The following is a 19,917-nucleotide window of genomic DNA, read 5'->3' as shown; positions in this document are numbered from 1 at the left end:
GTAACACATTTGTACGCCCTATCAAATCCATGAATTTCAAGGCAATTTTCAGGGTGCGGCTTATACGGTCGTGCGGCGTATATGCGAGTAAATACGACATTTACAATTTTTTGTAAATATAATTAGATATTAATACATTAGTCTTTTGTTATGTTTATAGTTGTAATTATCAATACATATACACTTTTTGATCGGCTTGTGTAATTGGCACAAAAAGCATGTAGTTATAATAGGGGTGACCCTACTTGGCGATTTTTCGATTATTGCGATAATCGAGGGATTCTGTACCATTTTTTTCATTATTTGTAATATTTTACACAGTGAAGATATTGTTGCATACGAACATTTTTCATTTCATTTGTCTGAAACATCCTTTGTACTCTGTACTAAATTTTAATAAATTATTGAAAAATTGTACTACGAGTAGGCGTGTCTATTATGTACAGGTGTGCGATCAAGGTTTCAATCTAGAATTGAGCCTTTTTGTTTTGTGGGTGTAGTTTTGTCCAGCTAGAATAGCTTCTGTGTTTTTCTTCACCTGGAAAACTTTTGGAGCACTGACTAGCGATGCCAGAGCGGATGACAGAGTGGCTGCGAAGATTCCTGCTGTTATAAGAGGACCAAAAGCTGAAACCAGACTCATTGCCTGCACACAGACATACGGTTAAATTAGTAAGAAGCATAAGTAGGTATACTGTGAACTTTAAAGACAGAAGTATTCAAATGTTTACATGTTCCTGTCCCACTGTGTCGTTGCGAGACTTTATGTTAAAATTTCAGGGATTTTCTATTCTTATTTATTAATTCATTCATCTTTTGTACCGTTCAACCCCACAAGGGTTGTGGGGGGGCTGGTAGGTATCCGAGATATCTATGTGCAAGAAACAGGATACTCCTTGAACTGTTTGTCACCCGCCAATCAGATTTTTAATTTATTTAATTTATAACAGAGCGGCCCGGTGGAACGAGTGGTTAGCGCGTCGGCCTCACAGCTCTGGGGTCCTGGGTTCAAATCCAGGTCACGTCCACCTGTGTGGAGTTTGCCTATTGTTTTGTCTATTTAAACCCCACTGATTAGTTTGTCATTGTCGGAGCATCTAATTTATCCTGCCTCATTTCAACATCTCCACGTTGCTTATTTCCAAGCCCCCTCGTGTTTTCTCCGTCAGGTTTGATTTTGTTATCCGACGCCAAGTCTTTTGTTACTTTCCTTGTCTCCAGTTCAAGTTATTAAAGTTTTGTTTGAGCACTACTTCCCTCGTCCATTGCCTGCTTCCCTGGACTCGGGTCCACGCCACGATTCTACCAGACGATGTCGCCATTAACGTATCAGAACCATAATAGACCCAGCGGGAAGCCGCCGATGCTCTCGCCGACGATAGCCTCCCAGTTCTCCCTCCCCCGATTATTGGCCCCTTCCCCCATTTCCGCTATCCTACCTATTGAAATTCTCCCGACCAGGAGTTAATATTCAGCCTCCATCAGCCTATGTTACCCACCTCACTACCTCTAGTCAAACTCAGATTTTTCGGACTTTGAGGACTGCCCGGAGCTGATAGATTTGTTAAACTCAGACTAGGACACGGACAGTGATTCCCTTGCCCGATTACCCTGCCTGAGGGCGCTCTGGGCAAGGTGGCCGACGGCGCTCAGGACGAGGTGGCCGACGGCGCTCAGGACGAGGTGGCCGACGGCGTTCAGGGGGAGGCGGCCGACGGCTCTCAGGAGGAGGCGGCCGACGGCGCTCAGGACGAGGCGGCCGACGGCGCTCAGGACAAGGCGGCCGATGGCGCTCAGGACGAGGCAGACGACGGCGCTCAGGACGAGGCGGCTGACGGCGCTCAGGACGAGGCTCAGTTAGGGTTAGTGAGGTCCCATAATAGATCTCACAATTCACTTCGCAGCCCCTTTAAAGTTCCCGTGTTTTGGGTTTTCACCCTATTTAACCTAGGTTATGACATTCCTGTGTGAAATTTGCATGCTCTCCCTGTACTTGCATGGGTTTTATCCAGGTACTCAGGTTAAAATTGCCCTTGGTATGAGAGTAAGTGTGGATGGTTCGTGAAATTGGCTGAAAATCAATTCCGGGTGTACCCTGCTGCCTGCTAGCTGGATAGATTCCAGCACTACTGCGGCCCTTGTGAGGATTAGCAGAACAGAAAAAGAAAATATGGCACCACGACAAAGGGGAACCCTTTCGAAGCCCTTAAAAAATTTCACTCGGGTGATAATGTTTTTTGGCCCATTTTCCAAAATCAGGGTCAAACTTCCTTAACTTTTCGATGTCACAAGGACTGAGGTCACATCTCATTTTTCAAGGTTCCCTTTTCCATTGAAATGCAGTCAACTTTTTTCTTATTGGTTAAAAGCTTCTATAATGTTTCTTTTTCAGGGATCCATGGAAGTTAGCAAACGGACCAAATGGTGCCTTCTCCAGCTTGTCAAATTAGAAAGCAATGAATGAGTGCTACTATGGCGAATGAGTTTGCTGAGCCGTCATTGACGCTAAACCATGCACCGGGACAAAGTCTCCAGAAGAAAAAAAAGGATCCTAATATAGTGGGCTTCTGGAGTTACTTTTAGCTCATGTGGCAGAGCCTACAGAAAAGATGAATTTATTCTATTTACAACATATATGGGAGCAATGTTTCCTCAAAATTTTCAAATGACTTGTTAGGTTCAGTCATGGCGCGAGGAAGGACAAAGGAGTAGGAGTGCACTAACAAAAAATTTAATGACTAGCAAGGTTCTCACAAAATAACAAAGACTCAAATAACAGAATACAACCTGACGGGAAGGACGTAGGAAAACATGGATCACAGGACATGAGCATGACAAACGCAGACTATCCGACTGACAAACCATCGGTTTTAAATAGACAGACATGGGTTGACGAGACAATGAGAAAGGCCTGGGTCACAAGCAGCAAGACGGCGATACACCAGGGGCAGGGAAACGACAGGTGACCTGAATAAGCAATCACAGGGACAGGTCAAACAGGGGAAAACACAACAAAACCAATCCCAAACAGAATCCCCCACTGAGACAAAACAAAACAAAACCCAAACACCAGGTGGTGAGGGAACGGAGGGCCCCTGAAGCATAGTCTGACAGATGTTAGGGCTGGTCTGGCCAGCCCGTCGGGCCACGAGGAAGTGGCAGGCTGGTCGGTCTTGCGATCATCCAGGCAGTTCCGCAAGCCGCCTCACCCTGGGTGCAGGGTGGGTTGCAGGACGCCTCGCCCTGGGAGCAGGGCGGGTTGCAGGCCACCTCGCCTTGGAAGGATGAGTCGCAGGGGTCAGGGCCCCTATCATTCAAGTTGCCACTGTCAGTTCCCCCGTCGTCTAAGCTGCTGCCATCAGGGCCCCCGTCATCCAAGTTGCGGGCCCCCGTCGTTCAAGTTGGGCGTCAGAGCCCCGGTATTATGTTGGGATTTTGTTAGGGGTGTGTCCTCTTTGTGTGTGTGCTGTCTGGGGGTGTATGTGTTTACTTGTTTCCCCTCCTCTCATAGCCAGCTGTTTTGAGTTTATTTTGATTAGCCTTTTGTGCGTATATAAGGTGAGTGTTTGGTGATGTCTGGTGTGGGGGTATTGCGATTGCTACCTTAACCTTTTATGTCTCATTCCAGTAAGTCATGTTTTGGCTTTTTGTCCGCGTGCATCCTTCTCCTGTTTATTTTGTCACTTTGATATTGAATTTTTGTTATTAAAAAGTTTTTGTATCAGTAATTTTCGCCGACTTTTTCCTGCATCCTGGGTTCAACTTCACCGTAACCGACACAAATTAAACATGACAGAATACCCCCACCATTCATCAAACCCAGTGATCTGCTTCCAGAGGGAGATTTTGGACTTTTCTCGTGCCAACCCTGGGTGCTGGCTGTACACGGATCCCTTGTCCCCGGCCGCTTTCCCTCCTGCTCGACGGCAGCGACATGCGCCTCGGCGGCAGGGGAGGAGGAAACGGCATTCCGATGCCTGTTTCGGAGTATGGCTTGGTTACATCGACCAATTCGATACGTGGCAGGATAACAGCGACCGTTTTGAAACCGGGCTTGATGGCGGCGATTGTTTTGAATCGTGGCGGGATGACGATGGACATCACGTGTCATGGCGTGACTACGCCAGCCATTTCAAAATGGGGCACAGTGACAGCGGCCATCTTGGTACAGGGAAGGATGACAGCTGCCTATTCGAGACTGGGCTGGATGACGGCGACCACTTTGAAGCTGGGCAAAATAACTTCTGCCCTTTGAGACCTGGCATGACTATGTGGGAAATTTTGAAGGCGTAGGAAAAGGAGGACCACCGATTGCAGGTACCTCGGTCCTGCACACCGATGCCGGTGCCATGCACCCTCGCGCCAACGCCAGTGTCCTGCAACCTCCCGCGGATGCTGGCGCCACGCACCCTCGCGCCGACACCGGCGCCCAGCTCTTGTGTGCCCAGTGACGACAATCTTCTAGACGGGGGCGACAGCGATTATCCTGGCGGGGGCTCAGACGGCGGGGAGAACCTGAAGGCCGCGGACAGCCATCTTTTTGGCGGGGGCCAAGACGGCGGCGAGAATCTGGAGGTTGAGGACGGCCATCCTTTTGTTGGGGGCCATGACGACAGCGAGAACCTGGAAGCCAATGACGGACCGAGGACAGCTATCCTCTTGGCGGGGGTCACGGCAGTGGAAAAAACTTGAAGGCTGACGACGACGGCAAAAACTTGGAGGGGGACGACGACTGCAAAAACTCGGAGGCCGACGACGACCGCAAAAACTTGGAGGCTGACGACCATGGCAAAAAATCGGAGGCCAACGACCACGGCAAAGACTTGGAGGGCGACGACGACGGCAAAAACCTGGAGCCCGAGGGCAGAGGCGACGATACTTCCAGCAGTATCGCCACAGGGTTAGGTGAGTCGCTCCGCCACCTCACGCTAGTCTCTGCATGGACTGTCCAGGGTAAGATGCATCACTACTCCCTAGCGGAACTGACTGGACAATGACTGGACAGCTCGCCGCCTCCCTGCGGGCCGGCCGGGACGACCGCCCGAAGGACCTACTCGCCGCTTCTTGGTGGGCCGGCCGGGACGACCCCCTGAAGGACCCGTTTGTCGCTTCTTAGCGGGCCAGCCGGGACGACCTCCCAACTGGGGATTTGTTTTTTCTTCATGTTTTAGACAGAACATTTGCCCTCCTCCGGGCCCCCTGCCTCCCTCCCTGTTGTTTCGATCTTGCGGTTTTGGATTTTGGGACGTCGTCCCTTAAGGGAGGGTACTGTCATGTTATGTTGGGATTTTGTTGGGGGTGTGTCCTCCTTGTGTGCTGTCTGTGTGTGTAGGTATATCCCCTCCTCTCATAGCCAGCTGTTTTGAGTTTATTTTGATTAGCCTTTTGTGTGTATATAAGGTGAGTGTTTGGACACGTCTGGTGTGGGGGTATTGCAATTGTTACCTTTACCTTGTGTGTCTCGTGCCATTAAGTCATGGTTTTGCTTTTTGTCGGCGTGCGTCCTTCCCTTGTTTATTTTGTCACTTTGATATTGAATTTTTGTTATTAAAAACGTAAGTTTTTGCATCAGTAATTTTAGCCGCCTTTTTCCTGCATCCTGGGTTCAACTTCGCCATAGCCGACAACAGTTAAATATGACACCCCGTCGTCCGTCCAAGTTGCGGCCATCAGGGTCCCTGTTGTCCAAGTTTCAGCCGTCAGGGCCCTCATTGTCCAAGTTGCTCCCGTCAGGGCCTCCGACGTTCAAGTTGCTGCCGCCAGGGACCCCGTCGTCCAAGTTGCAGCCGTCAAGGCTCCCGTCGTTCAAGTTGCTGGCGTCTACGGACGGAACGGGCGCTTGAGAACAGGGATTTGGGATGGGCACTTGAGAACGGGAGTCCAGGACAGGCTCTTGAGAGTGGGGCGCTGGGACAGGTTCATGAAAGCGGGGTGCCGGCACACTGGCGAGCGGGGAGCTTGAACTGGCACTGGCGACAGAGGAGCTTGAACTGGCACTGGCGACAGAGGAGCTTGAACTGGCACTGGCGACAGGGGAGCTTGAACTGGCACTGGCGACAGAGGAGCTTGAACTGGCACTGGCGACAGAGGAGCTTGAACTGGCACTGGCGACAGGGGAGCTTGAACTGGCACTGGCGAGCAGGAAGCAGTGGTGACAGATGGAATGCCTACTTGGGAGCTCGGGTGTCGAAAACCGCCCCACTCCTCCTTTCTCCCCGTGGTGCTGCCGTCTCCAGGCAGACAGCGCAGCATGACAGTTGTCCTCCTACACGACCCGGGAAGGTTATCGCCTTCGTGTCCCCGAAAAAAAAGAAAATTGTCAGCGGGTTCTGGTTAAAACTCCTACCTGAGCTCCCCGCCGGCCACCCGCAGTGGTCCTCAATAAATGGCCAAACGGGAACCCAGTTAGGGGTCTGTGGAAAACTGGGGACAACTCTACGGGGCATTGCGTCGCAAACCAAACCAGGCGAGGAAGTCACCGTGTGCGGTCAATTGGTCGCCGGTCTTTTGGTCACTGGTCTTTTGGTCGCAGTCTTTAGGTCGCCCGGAAGTTTGGTCGTCGTCTTTTGGGTCGCCGATCTTTTTTGTCGCCGGTCTTTTGGTCGCCTGATCGGCTGCTGCCATCTACTGTCAAATTTATTAAATAGCAGATGGTGTTTTTATTGAAGCAGTCCAATGAACATTCATTCTCTCTGGGAGAACTTGCAATGTTGAAATACTTTAGATTAGATGGTCATTTTTATCAAACAAATGAAAGTATTAGTATACTTTTAGTTAGACAGTATTTAGATCGTTTCAACAATACTGTTGAAACGATCTAAATACTGTTGAAACGATCTAAATACTGTTGAAACGATTTAAATACTGTTGAAACGATCTAAATATCTAATATCAAAATATCAATAAGAGCACTCATTTAACACATCGGCTGCTGCCATTGACTGTCATAGGCGTCCAATGAACCTTCATTCTCTCTGGGAGAAATAAGAGCACTCATTTAACACATCAGCTGCTGCCATCGACTGTCATTTTAGCTCCAGTATTTGTATTTCATCACTAAGTGCTGATTTTACCGCATTTTAGTCCATTTTTGGCACTTTTGCGAATCGTCGCATTTGGTCGCGCCGACTTTTATCGCTGTCTTTCCCCCGGGAAAATCACCCCCAGAGCCCGGTAGTCATGTCTGATAAGCTCCGGTATTTGTATTTCATCAATAAGTGCGTATTTTACCCCGTTTTAGTGAAATTTAGGCCCTTTCGCAAATGGTCGTCGCATTTGGTCGCGCCGAGGTGTATAGCTGTCTTTCCCCCGGGAAAATCACCCCCAGAGCCCGGTAGTCATGTCTGATAAGCTCCGGTATTTGTATTTCATCAATAAGTGCATATTTTACCCCGTTTTAGGGAAATTTAGGCCCTTTCGCAAATGGTCGTCGCATTTGGTCGCACCGAGGTGTATAGCTGTCTTTCCCCCTGGAAAATCACCCCCAGAGCCCGGTAGTCATGTCTGATAAGCTCCGGTATTTGTATTTCATCAATAAATGCTGTTTTAAAAACTATTACTCCGCTTTTGGAACACTTTTCTGGGCATTCTTAACCATTTTTCTACCTTAAGAGAGATTCTCCCATTCATTCTCGCAGAGAGAATGAAGGTTCATTGGACACCTATGACAGTCGATGGCAGCAGCTGATGTGTTAAATGAGTGCTCTTATTTCTCCCAGATAGAATGTTCATTGGACGCCTATGACAGTCAATGGCAGCAGCCGATGTGTTAAATGAGTGCTCTTATTGATATTAGATATTTAGATCGTTTCAACAGTATTTAGATCGTTTCAACAGTATTTAGATCGTTTCAACAGTATTTAGAGTCTAAATACTGTTGGAACGATCTAAATACTGTCTAACTAAAAGTATACTAATACTTTTATTTGTTTGATAAAAATGACCATCTAATCTAAAGTATTTCAACATTGCAAGTTCTCCCAGAGAGAATGAAGGTTCATTGGACTGCTTCAATAAATACACCATCTGCTATTTAATAAATTGACAGTAGATGGCAGCAGCCGATCAGGCGACCTAAAGACCGGCGACAAGAAAGACCGGCGACCCAAAAGACGACGACCAAACTTCCGGGCGACCTAAAGACCGCGACCTAAAGACCGCGACCAAAAGACCGGTGACCAAAAGACCGGCGACCAATCGACCGTGTACCGGAAGTCACAGTCCGGCTCCAAATTCAGCAGGTTAACTCCCCGCGGGCCGTCCCCACAATCTTAAAAGTGCAACTCAAACTCAAGGTAAAAGCGTGGATTCACAGAGGGTGATGCAGGTTGAACCTTATGCAGAGCTGCCAACCTCCGTCGACCCCATTTCAGGAGTACGCTTGTCCCATTTCTGGAGTATTTCCGGAGTAATTGCGACTCACGCAAAATTGATATAAAATGTAAAAATAAATAACATAGGACAATTTAAATCAAACTGTTATTATCATGTTTTTACATTGATTGAAATATTGCAATTATTTTGGCCATAAAAAGTGAACAAAGTAAAAATTCAAATTTCTACAACATTAACATGAGTTTTTCAGCTGGTCGCTTATCCACACATATGCAATGTGCAAATGTCGGTCCTTTTGGAGACGGCGTCAACATGGGATATTTCGTCGTATAAGAAGCAATAAACATCTGCGATTGTCTGGATTTCTTAAGTTTCATCCAAATTTCGATCCATTTTTTGCTTATTCTGAGGAGGCATATTACTTCCCTCATCTCATCTCATTTTCTGAACAGTTTTATGCTCATTAGGCTAGCGGGGGTGCTGTAGCCTATCTCAGCTGATTCCGGGCCGGAGGGGGTACACTGAATTGGTGGCCAGCCGATAGCAGGGCACAAGGAAACAGACAACCATGCACACTCACACCCATACCTACAGGCAATTTAGAGTGTCCAATCAGCCTACCATGCATGTTTTTGGAATGTGGGAGGAAACTGGAGAACCCAAAGGAAACCCACGCAAGCCCAGGGAGACATGAAAACTCCACCCAGGACCCCAGAGCTGTGAGGCCGACGCTAACCACTCGCTCCACCGGGCCGCCCTAATTCCCTTGTGAAAAAACAAAAACAAAAGTTCTAAACTGATAGAGGCTACCGATGCAATCGATTTTGAATCGATTGCCATGCTGAAGTCGCACAAGACGAATCATTCGTCAGAACTTGTAACTCGGATGATTCACAATGCACTCGTCTTACCGAATTCTTCCGGTTTACAGTGAAGTTGAATCAAGACGGCCGAAGTCATAGCGATGGTTTGAATTTCGAGGTATTTAAATTGGAAATTTGGTGCTTTTCTGAAATGGTTGCTTAAAAAAAAATTAAGTGACATTTTTTTGGTTTTCCAGAGTTTAGGGATGGTTTCCGGAGTCCAGGAGTTTGCGTTTTATTTCCGGGTAAACTCCCAAAATTCCGGAGTAGTTGGCAGCTCTTCTTATGTTCAGCTGGACAGCACAGGCAGAATAGCTTAAATAGTAGGACAGGAAAGCTATCAGCAAGCCGACGGCTTTCTGGTGGGCCCTTATCTTGGTCAGATTTGTCTATGAGGTTTTGCAGGAGCGTGGAGTTGAACCCAGTTTCAGGGAAGCAGGCAAAGACAGGGAGTAGAGTGCACTAACAAAAACTTTAATAACGGTGACAAGGTTCTCACAAAATAAGAAAGACAAGAAGAAAGCAAATAACAGACCTGACGGGAGGGACATGAGGAAACGAGGATCACAGAACATGGACATGAGCATGACAAACAAAGACTATCTGACAAGGACTCACAAACACACAGGTTTTAAATACAGACATGTGTTGATGAGACAATCAGAAACACCTGGGTCGCACAAGAGGAAGGAAGCAGGGGGTGGGGATATGACAGGTGAATTTAATTAGTAATCACAGGGACAGGTCACCCAGGGGAAAACACAACAAAACCAATCACTAACATGACTGGGGACACAGACAATCTCCCTGAGCACACTGAGGAGCATCAGTGAGCAACATCAGAAGTGCTCGCTAGGGCCACACACCAGTATTACACCTGCCATCAGCAGGTGCATGTATACTTCCCATGAAGTGATAATGATTAATATCCTTAAATGAATGTCACTAGAATATGCACAAATCAAAGTCGTGACTTACAACTTTAGCTTCGTGACATGTTTTGGAGAGCAGACCTTTCCCACTCAAAAAAAGATCTCACTCAATTTCACTGCTTGTTCTTCCTTTTGCACATACTCAGACAGCCAGTCAAACTTAAAAGAACCGCAGTTCTTATTTATTTTGGTTTGGGGAGTCGACGTATCACATTCACTGTCCACTCGTTTCGCCATGATAAGGAGTTAGCATTAGCATCACATAACTAATGTCAATGCCATGATTAGCTGAGTAGCGTAATTGCATCGTATCTTATGATTTGCTGGACATCTGTGACTCACTCAATTACACAGTAAAAGGCTACAGAAAACAAGTTCTAAATCTAAATAATTTTCAGTGCATTCACTGCGATGAATAGGTTTCCTTGTGCGCTGAGAGTGTATGACCAGTCCACAATTGCGCAGTTGCGCAGCTTAGAGGGAACTTTGGATGGCTTTTCCAAGTAACTTATGCTTGTGGCTGGAGATATTCCTAATTGTATTTCACAAAAATGTATGAAAATGTCAGAAAACTGTTTACTTCCTTTCAAAAAAGGATTGTTTCAGTGGGTTCAAGGTGATACGTTCACAACTATTGCATTGCTAAGCTACCACACGTTTGGCTAGCCTGTGATCTAAATATTTTGCCTGATAAATTTGACTACCTTATTGGTTCAATAGGTATTGAAATCATTTCCTCCAAAAATTAGTGTCAGAAAACGAGTTGTGTCATAAAAGTGCTGTCAACACAGAAAAGGTGCATCTAATTTAGATTATTGAACATACTCAGTTGCAAGCAGCAAAGTAAGATACAGAACAACGATTTTAACTTAACCTTAGAAAAGTATAATACGTAGTCTTTAACCACCTGATGTTGTGCGTTGCCTTTAATTTCTGAATCTCATTTTGTCCCAAATAGAAACCTCCACAACCGTCGGTCTGTTCATGCGTGTGTGTAGGTGTCCAACAACAATAGGAAATTTAATTGCCGAAAGGGACATGTGATTCACAAGAACAATAAATTTTCCCTACGATCAAAACACACTGACGTTTTCAAGGCCCATCGTACCTGGAAGTCATTCATGAGACCATACTGGCAGCCTCCTTCCTTGCAGATAGAGAAGTCATACCCAAGCGTACAGGCAGCAGAGTCGGTGCAGTTGATGGTGTCGATCAGGGTGTCGTTTTTGTCACCAGTTGCATCTCTCACCATGACAGATCCTAAAGGATCACCGTCACACACATTAGTTTACTACTTGATGGTGTTACAGAGCCATCACTGACCTGCAGAGAGCGCCACGCCCACATAGGTTAAGCCCGTGATGAGGATGGCAAGCAGCGTTCCTTTGGGGATGGCAGACTGGGGGTCCTTTGAACGATGGTTACCACAAAAGTGTTGGCGGCTGAACTAATTTGTGAGTAAACTAAAAAAATGTTATGACTCTAGGCCAGGGGTGCTCAGACTTTAATTGCTCAAGAGCTACTTTTCAATGAGCCAACATCATATCTACCCTACTCTTTTAATTCACTGTTATAATTCACCTGCAATTGGATTGGATAACTTTATTCATCCCGTATTCGGGAAATTTCGTTGTCACTGTAGCAAGAGGGTGAGGATGCAGAAATAGGAAAGGCATTTTAGACATAAATAGATAGGTAATAAGTAAGTTAATAAATAAATACATGAATAAATCCTTTCCATGCATGTTCGTTTTCTAAAAGGACTCCAATAAAAATATCTTCAAATCTAAACAATTTGCTGTCCAAGACAGAGGAGTCAAATACAGCATGCAGGAATAATTCTATTCAATCTTAGACTTAGCAGAGATATGATAGAATGATCAAGTCTCTCTCTCCTGCATGCACCATTTTACAAGTTGAGGACAAAGGAACGCACATCCTCTTCCGTCCTGTCAGACATCCATCATCTCGTGTCCGTAGTCCCTTAGGCTTAGGGAACCTGGTTTTCCAGATCTGCATTCCTCTGAGAAGGAAAGGGAGTGTCCTGCCTCTCCTCTTGGTTATTCCGATGACAGGGCCCTTCTGTGTTTGTATTATATCCCTCTTTTTTATGGCTTCTCCTACATGCATCAGTGATTTAGACAAGGTGTTTCCCTGCTTGACGAAACAGACTCAGCTCTTTTAGTAGTTAACAACTTTCATGTTTGTTATTTGACTTTCTCCTACATATTAAATGTTACTTTCCTTCAGTGTGCTCTCACTTTTTCTATTAAAGTTATTAAATAAATTTTCAGGTCAAAAGACCTGCCCATATACAGTGCTGTGAAAAAGTTCATCAAACCAATTTTATTATGACACAGAGACAGCCCAAGAACATAGAAAATGCAGTTTCTAAATTATGATTTTATTTACCAAGGCAGAAAAAATTACAAACTTGTCAGGCCCTCTGTGAAAAAGTAACTGCCCCTTGAACCAAATTACGGGTTGGCCCACCTTTGGCAGCTATAACTGAAATCGAGCGTTTACGACAATTTGTGATGAGTCTTCCACAACGCTTTGGAAGAACTTGGGCCCACTCTTCTGTACAGAATTGTTTCATGTCTGCAATATCAGGTGTTTTCTAACTTGAACAGCCCATTCCAGATCACACCACAGCATTTCAATAGGATTTAAATCCGGACTTTGACTTGGTCACTCCAAAAGCTTAACTTTTTTAATTTTTTTAAATTTAGCCATTCAGAAGTGCCCCTGCTGGTCATGCTCCATGCTCCAAGACCGCTGGAATTTGAGCGCACAAACTGAGGGCCGGACATTTTCCTTCAAAATTTGCTTGTAGACAGCAGAATTCATTCTTCCTTCAATTACATCAAGTCATCCTGGTCCCGCGCAAGCAAAGCAGCCCCAGACCATCACACTGCAGCCACCATGTTTCACTGTTGGCATAGTGTCTTTTGATGGAATGCTGTGCTATTTGTGCCAAATGTAAGGGGCCGGACACCTTCCAATGAGTTAAACCTTTGACTCATCAGTCCACAGAATGTTCTTCCAAAAGTGTGGAGGATCATCAAGATGTTTTTTGGCAAACAGAAGACGAGCCTCTATATTCTTTGTGGACAGCAAGTTTTTTGGTCTTGGAACTCTGCCATGGATGTCAGTTTTCGCCAGTGTTTTTCGTCTAGTAGAGTCATGAACTTTGACCTTAACTGAGGCCAGTGATGTTCTCTTGTGACCTCCTGGATGAGTCGGCGTCACACTCTTGGAGTAATTTTATTTTAGGTATCTGACCAATCTGGGGAATGTTTTCCACTGTTCCGAGTTATCTCCATTTGTGGATAATGGCTCTGCAAGTGGTTTAATGGAGCCCCAAAGCCTTGGAAATGGCTTTGTGAGATTTTCCATACTGATAGATGCCCATCACTTTTTTCGCATTTCTTACTGAATTTTTTTGGATTCTTTGATGCTCTGATCTTGTAGCTTATTTCACTTTGTCTGACACATTCAATTTGAATTGAATTTTTTTGAATGCTTTTATTGTCAATATACAAGTATAATGAGATTCAAGGTTTTCACCACATAGTGCACAAATAACAGCAGACGGACAAATAAATCAATTTAAGATGTAAGTGTTTTCTTGATTCAACTCATGTAGTGGTAATCAGGTGTGGGTGAAGCCTGTAAAATTGAACTCAGCTTTCCTACATTTGTGTTTAGTCACAGTTGTTTTGTGATTTAACAAAGGGGGGCAATTTCTTTACAAGTTTGTAATTTTTTTCTGCCTTGGTAAATAAAATCATCTTTCACATTCATCTCTTTCCTTGGGTTGTCCCTGTGTCACAAGGAAATCAATTTTATGGTCTGAGACCTGTACGTGTGATAAATATGCAAAAAAAACTAAATCAGGAAGGGGGAAAAACTTTTTTACAGCACTGTATTTATTCTTACTACTTACCTTGATGTATGTTGCGTAACTGATATGTACAATTTATCTTCATTTATAAAGCGCTGTATTGGTGTATGCGTTCATGCACCAGTGCAAGAGAGACCCTTGTTGCTGCTTTTAAAATACTCAAATTCACTCAGCATTGACGTGAGGCTGTCGACTCCATACATAAGTTGTTACCGACAAGGACCCGGATGCAATCATTAAAAGATACAAATATGCGTGTTCAAAATTAATAATCAAATAAAATAAATATTCTGAACATCCTGTGATGGGAATATTGCCCATGCATGCAATCTAGCAAGAGTACCTTAGCAATTAACTGGTAGCTCGTGGCTGACTTCTTGAGCACCACTGCTCTAGATTCTCTTTAAAAGTGTAGCTTAAACTTACAATGAGGTCCCCAGATATGTTGGCTCCTGCCAGTATCCCAGTGGCCGCTGGAAAAAAGATTGCAAACACGGAGAAGAAAGTCTCATCATCCCTGAAGTCTGGAACCAGGTTCTCCACAAAGATGGCCACTGCGGAAGTTGTAAGCAGCTATGTTGAAAGATGTTTTTTCCTTTTTTAATTAAATATTACTAATAATGATTTAAAAGGTTTGAATCATTATTCCAACATTTGGTCCTTCGAGTAGCCGGGGTCAACACACCGATAAGGAATCCAGACGCTGCAGTTTAATATCTGGAGTGACCGTGCACGGCGAGAATCCCTTTTCCAGGCTGGACTATTTCTCAGCAGCGCCTGTTTTCTAATCGGTTGACGACTATCCTCTGGGTAAGCATCTATCGACATTTCTGCCGGGTCCGCGTGTGATGGCTGCATATTGTTGACGGGATCCAAATGCGCGAAGGGCATCACACGCGAAGGCCTTATTTTGAGAAGTAAGGCTCGCGTCCTGGGGATGGCGATTTTAAAACCCTGCGGATACTAGTCACTAGCAGGTAGACACGGTGGGGTCTATAAAAATGTGGTGGTCGACATTGGTTGTGTGTGCGTAGTTGTTAAAGCGTAGTTGTTAAAGGGAAAAAAAAAAGGTACTACGGGGGCACACAAATCCACTCCAAAAATGGGTAGTGGAGGCAGTAAAGCGGCTATTGACGACGATCCAAAGATGCGTCTGCCGTGTAAAGATTGGATTGTTGAAAATCAAAGCGCTACAAGGGTTAAACACCTACACTTATGGATAAATAAATATGGATTTGCTGGCCAGCTTAATATGCATAAGATATTGATACTGCAGGATAAAATACGTGCTAAGCATGGGGGAAATCTTAACAAAATGGAGCAGGAGGGATATAATGATACCTATTATTGGTTTATGATACATGGGTTAAATCAGTTGATAACGGTGGGACTTGAAACACAGAGGCTGTGTTATTCCACAGAAAAGAGGACGAGGAGACTGGCCCGGTGGGGAAGAAGTGTGTTGTTGTTGTTGTTAAAAAGGAGGGCCCCCTCCGACAAATATGACCAGGTCGGGAGGGCCCGTGGGGGACATGGGGAGAAAACGCTATCTCCCCAGCCTGGGGCGCCGCCAATGAGTGATGTGTTTATTGAACAATATCCCTTGATCGAAGTTGCTAATACTAATGTGGGCAAGGAGCAGGCTCCTACTAAATTTGGATGTTCGAATCCAAAAGCTGATGGTGGCCCGTTGTGTCATGACGGTCGTAATTTGAATTTGAGAGTGCATGAACTGATTGATCGGGTTACGGGGAAGTTTAAAACAAAAGTTAATTATACCGTGATCAGCAGAGCTAAGCAGAGGGATGGTGAGCCTTTTGCAGAATATCAAATCAGGATGACGGCTTGTTTTAAGGCCAACAGCGGCATCGCTGAAGACCACGCGGTGGGCAGCCTTTATCAGGAGCAGCTAAAAAATGTGTTGCATGCTCATTCAAATGTGTTGCATGCTCATTCAAATTATACTTATATATATGACATATATCGCTTGATTGCCTGGACAAAAAGGTCTCTAAAAACAAGGCAGGCCTGCTCAAAATGATTTGAATGAGAATTTTGAACATGAGGATGTTGAGCTAATTTTAAACCAGAGATCACATTCTTTGGGAATGAATTCAATTGGATTTTTTTGTGTGATGCTGAAAGTTGTAAAATGGCAATTAAAATGATTATTTCAAAGTGCTAGGCATACTTTGTTGATAGTAACTAAATGTACTGTCAATGTACTGGAATGAAATGGCTTATTGTGGCTTATCCTGGTTTCGTTCCCGTCTGCTAGCGGGAATATTTTGGTTAACAGAAATACAAAACAGCCAATTAAATGTTTAGCGGGGTTACCAAAACTGCGTTTTGGTCATACTCTAAACTTGCCGAATAATGCTTTGATTGCGGGGGAAGCGCTCTGTTTTGGTGCGGCTGATTTGATGGTGTTAGACATTATAATACAGTATAGTAGGCGCGCGGACCGCACAAGCGACTAAAACTTTTGGGGGACCCCTTCCGTGGAGAGTATTACATTATTACAATTATTACAATAATTGGCCTTGAGGGCGCTGAAGCAAACTTGAGGGCAGAAATGGGTTTTGCTATGATATAGTTGTGCTTGCAGCATATTGTGATTATGGGGTCTTGGCAAACTATGGTGATATAGTTGGATATCGGGAGAGTAATTAATTTAGTGTAATTAATTTAGTCTTCTCTAAAAAGCGTTATAATTGTGTGCACAGGAGGACAAAAAGAGAAAAGAGAGCGTTTTGGAATTTGTAAACAAAAGATAAGAATGCTGCTTCTGCAGCGAGCGTGAAGGTCACAGTCAGCGGCTAAGGGCGCGCTTCCGTTTAAACATTTTAGAATGAGAACAAAACATAGTCTGCAAGGGATGCAAGGTTCCGCGATTATCTTCGCATTTATTTTTGGGATTTAATCAGAAATGTCTTTCGAGGTGATAGAAAATCAGTTTGGCAAAGATTGATTTGGTAAAAGCTTTGGAATTGGGAATAATACTGTTGTTATTATTATTTTATTTTTTGTTTTGTGAAGTTCAAAGGGCTCTTAATTGAAGAGAGCTAGTTTTGGAGGATAAAACGATATTATTACTGTTTTTGAATGGTTGGATTGTTCAAAATACTTTAATATAGGAGATTGGCTGGTTAAAGAAAAATGAATGGATTTTTTTTTTACAATATTATGGCATATTGGTTACAATTTGTGGGTCCTTTATTAAGCATTGAAAATTGTAATTAGGAAATGCCTAGTAAAAGGTGGATTTCTCTAATTTAATTATTGTAGATTTTTCTTGTGGTAACAGGGAGCTATAAGAAATGGCTCTTATCTTAAGTAAACATAGTATGGGGTGATTTACAAATTATGTTTTAGGTACTAAGAGTTATTTGGTTGTTAAAGGAATCAGACATGAATTTAACAATGGAGAAATGGCATGAGGCAACAGGATTTCTTCAAGAAGCCTACCAAAGACAGTAATGCAGCAGTCGAAGCTAGCTACGCCGTTTGTGAGTTGATTGCTTAAGCAAGAAAGCCATTCACAGAAGGTGAATTTATCAAAAAGTGCATATTACAGGCTGCACATTTTGTCTGTCCAGAAAAGAAAAGTCAGTTCAACCACATCAGCCTTTCTGCCAACACCGTGGCAGAGCGCATTTCTGACCTGTCAAGTGACATTTATGATCAACTGTGTGAGAAAGCACAATGTTTCAGTGTATATTCAGTGGCTCTTGATGAGACCACAGACATCACAGACACTGCACAGCTTGCAGTATATGTCCGTGGTGTTGATGACAATTTTGAAGTGATGGAGGAGTTGCTCACAGTAGTTCCAATGCATGGCCAGACCACCGCTAAGGAAATATTTCACCAGCTGTGTGATGCCATTGAGAGTGCCAGTTTGCCATGGAAGAGCTTTGTTGGAATAACAACCGATGGAGCCCCATCAATGACAGGGAGGAAGAATGGACTGGTAGCACTTGTTCAAAAAAAACTGGAAGAGGAGGGTGTGGAGGAGGCCATAGCTCTGCACTACATTATCCATCAGCAGGCCCTTTGCAGCAGATGCCTGAAGTTTGACAATGTGATGTCTGTCGTTGTGAAATGCATCAACCAAATCAGATCCAGGGGCTTAAAGCACAGAAGGTTCCGTGCTTTTTTAGAAGAAATGTAGTCAGAATGTGGGGATGTGCTCTACTTCACTGAGGTTTATTTCATTATTTTTTGTTAAAAATAAAGATATTTGATAATGTTGGAATGTTTTATCAGCGCTCTTCTTGTGGAAATCCTGATGCGGCCCAGTCTCACCCAGACTCTGCCTCTAGCGGCCCCCAGGTAAATTGAGTTTGAGACCCCTGCTTTACATAAATGATCTACCAAGCTGCTGTTCTTCAACTGTTGCCTGCCAAATGTTTGCCAATGATACCGTCCTATATGTACGCGAAAGACAAAAAACATCCTGAAAAGGAACTCACAGATGCAATGACGAATGTCAATAACTGGCTTGAAAAATCTCAACTACACTTACACATCTAAGAATGTATGTACTTCTCAAAAAGAGCGGCAAATAACAGCGACCCCAATGTTTTTGTTCAAGGAAAAACAAGCAATGTAGTCCAAGAATTTAAATACCTAGGAATCACTCTTGATTCTCAACAAGCCTTCAAACGACAGATAAAAACACACTAAATAAAACTTTAGATTCATTAAAAACAATCTAACACCTGAGTCAGAAAAAATATATTTTGACACAAGGATCATATCACACATGACTTACTGCCTAACAAGTTGGTCATCGGCCTGCAAAACAACAGTAAAACCAATTGAAACAATTTATAAGCAAGCTATGAAATTATTGGACAGAAAGCCAAAAACACACCACCAATATAAGATATTTAAAAAAAACCACAAACGCCTGAACTGGAACAATACTATTAAATATGCAGATGTCACCTTAGTCTACAAAATCTTCCAACACAAAGCCCCTCCTTCACTACAAAATTTTGTACAAGAAAAAATCCAACACATCAACAAAGGCTGGGTCTAGAGGTGACGGTGTAGTTCCCTTCAAAAAGAGTGCTTTCAGCCAAAGCCCCTTCTCTGTCCGTGCCGCACATACAGACGCTCCCCTACTTACGAACGCAATTGGTTCCGAGCGATTGTTCATAAGTTGAATTTGTTTGTAAGTTGATTCAGTGCTATATTTTGTATTATAATTTATGTTTAAGGCCGATATAAGTACATTGAAGGTTTATATAAGTGCATTTGTATGTTTAAGGCTTGTATAAGTAACACGCATTGGTTTGTACTGAAAAAAAAACATTTAATAAAATGGAGAGAATATGTACAGTACTGTAGAGAGAGAGAGAGATTTATGTATTAGAAACTGGCCAAAAGAAACGATCTAATGACAATTGCAGTTTTCTTCTTTTTTTCATCATAAATGATGCGGTAACACTGTATGGCATCATTCAATTGATTTGCAAACTTTGTGCAACGTTCAATATGTGGGTCCTGCTGCTCGATCTTTCTGTTTAGAAATGGTACTGACGGTCGAACGATTCAATGCCCGTGAAACGCTCACCACTCTCACGCGCATCAAGCTTCGTTATTATTGCCACTCGTTTCAAATGAAATGGCTTGCCTCTTCCTTGCAACTCCCTCAATAGAAGCCTTTAGCTTTTTACCAACCATATTCAATATTGGATGCATGAGATATTTAATGATACAAATGAAAAAGGTTCTTTGCACACTGGAGATACATTCACGCACTTCCGCATTGCAACGAAGAAGAAGGTAGATGCTGGGTGAGCTGAGCTCTCACAGCGCCAGGCGTCGGTATTAGCGGCGGAAAGAAGTACTACTCCGAAAAAGGCGAAAT

At 44.0% G+C, this 19,917-nt stretch overlaps 1 protein-coding gene across 3 annotated transcripts in view; it reads right to left on the bottom strand.

Annotated features, from left to right (window-relative positions):
* Window positions 1–19,917, bottom strand: part of LOC144073941 (solute carrier family 12 member 2-like) — a 131,147-nt gene that overhangs the window by 31,986 nt on the left and 79,244 nt on the right. For all 3 annotated transcript variants that reach the window (XM_077599897.1, XM_077599899.1, XM_077599898.1), the window contains exons 8-11: window positions 14,463–14,590; window positions 11,453–11,537; window positions 11,238–11,389; window positions 539–646 (exon numbers count right to left, since the gene is read on the bottom strand). In XM_077599897.1, coding sequence (XP_077456023.1) covers window positions 539–646; window positions 11,238–11,389; window positions 11,453–11,537; window positions 14,463–14,590 — 473 coding nt within the window. The remainder of the gene's footprint in view (window positions 1–538; window positions 647–11,237; window positions 11,390–11,452; window positions 11,538–14,462; window positions 14,591–19,917) is intronic.

This window comes from Stigmatopora argus, chromosome 5 (genome assembly GCF_051989625.1).
Source record: "Stigmatopora argus isolate UIUO_Sarg chromosome 5, RoL_Sarg_1.0, whole genome shotgun sequence".
NCBI classification, from domain to species: domain Eukaryota; kingdom Metazoa; phylum Chordata; class Actinopteri; order Syngnathiformes; family Syngnathidae; genus Stigmatopora; species Stigmatopora argus.
The sequence above is the reverse complement of the archived record's forward strand: the minus strand, read 5'-3'. Positions and strand labels throughout refer to the sequence as shown.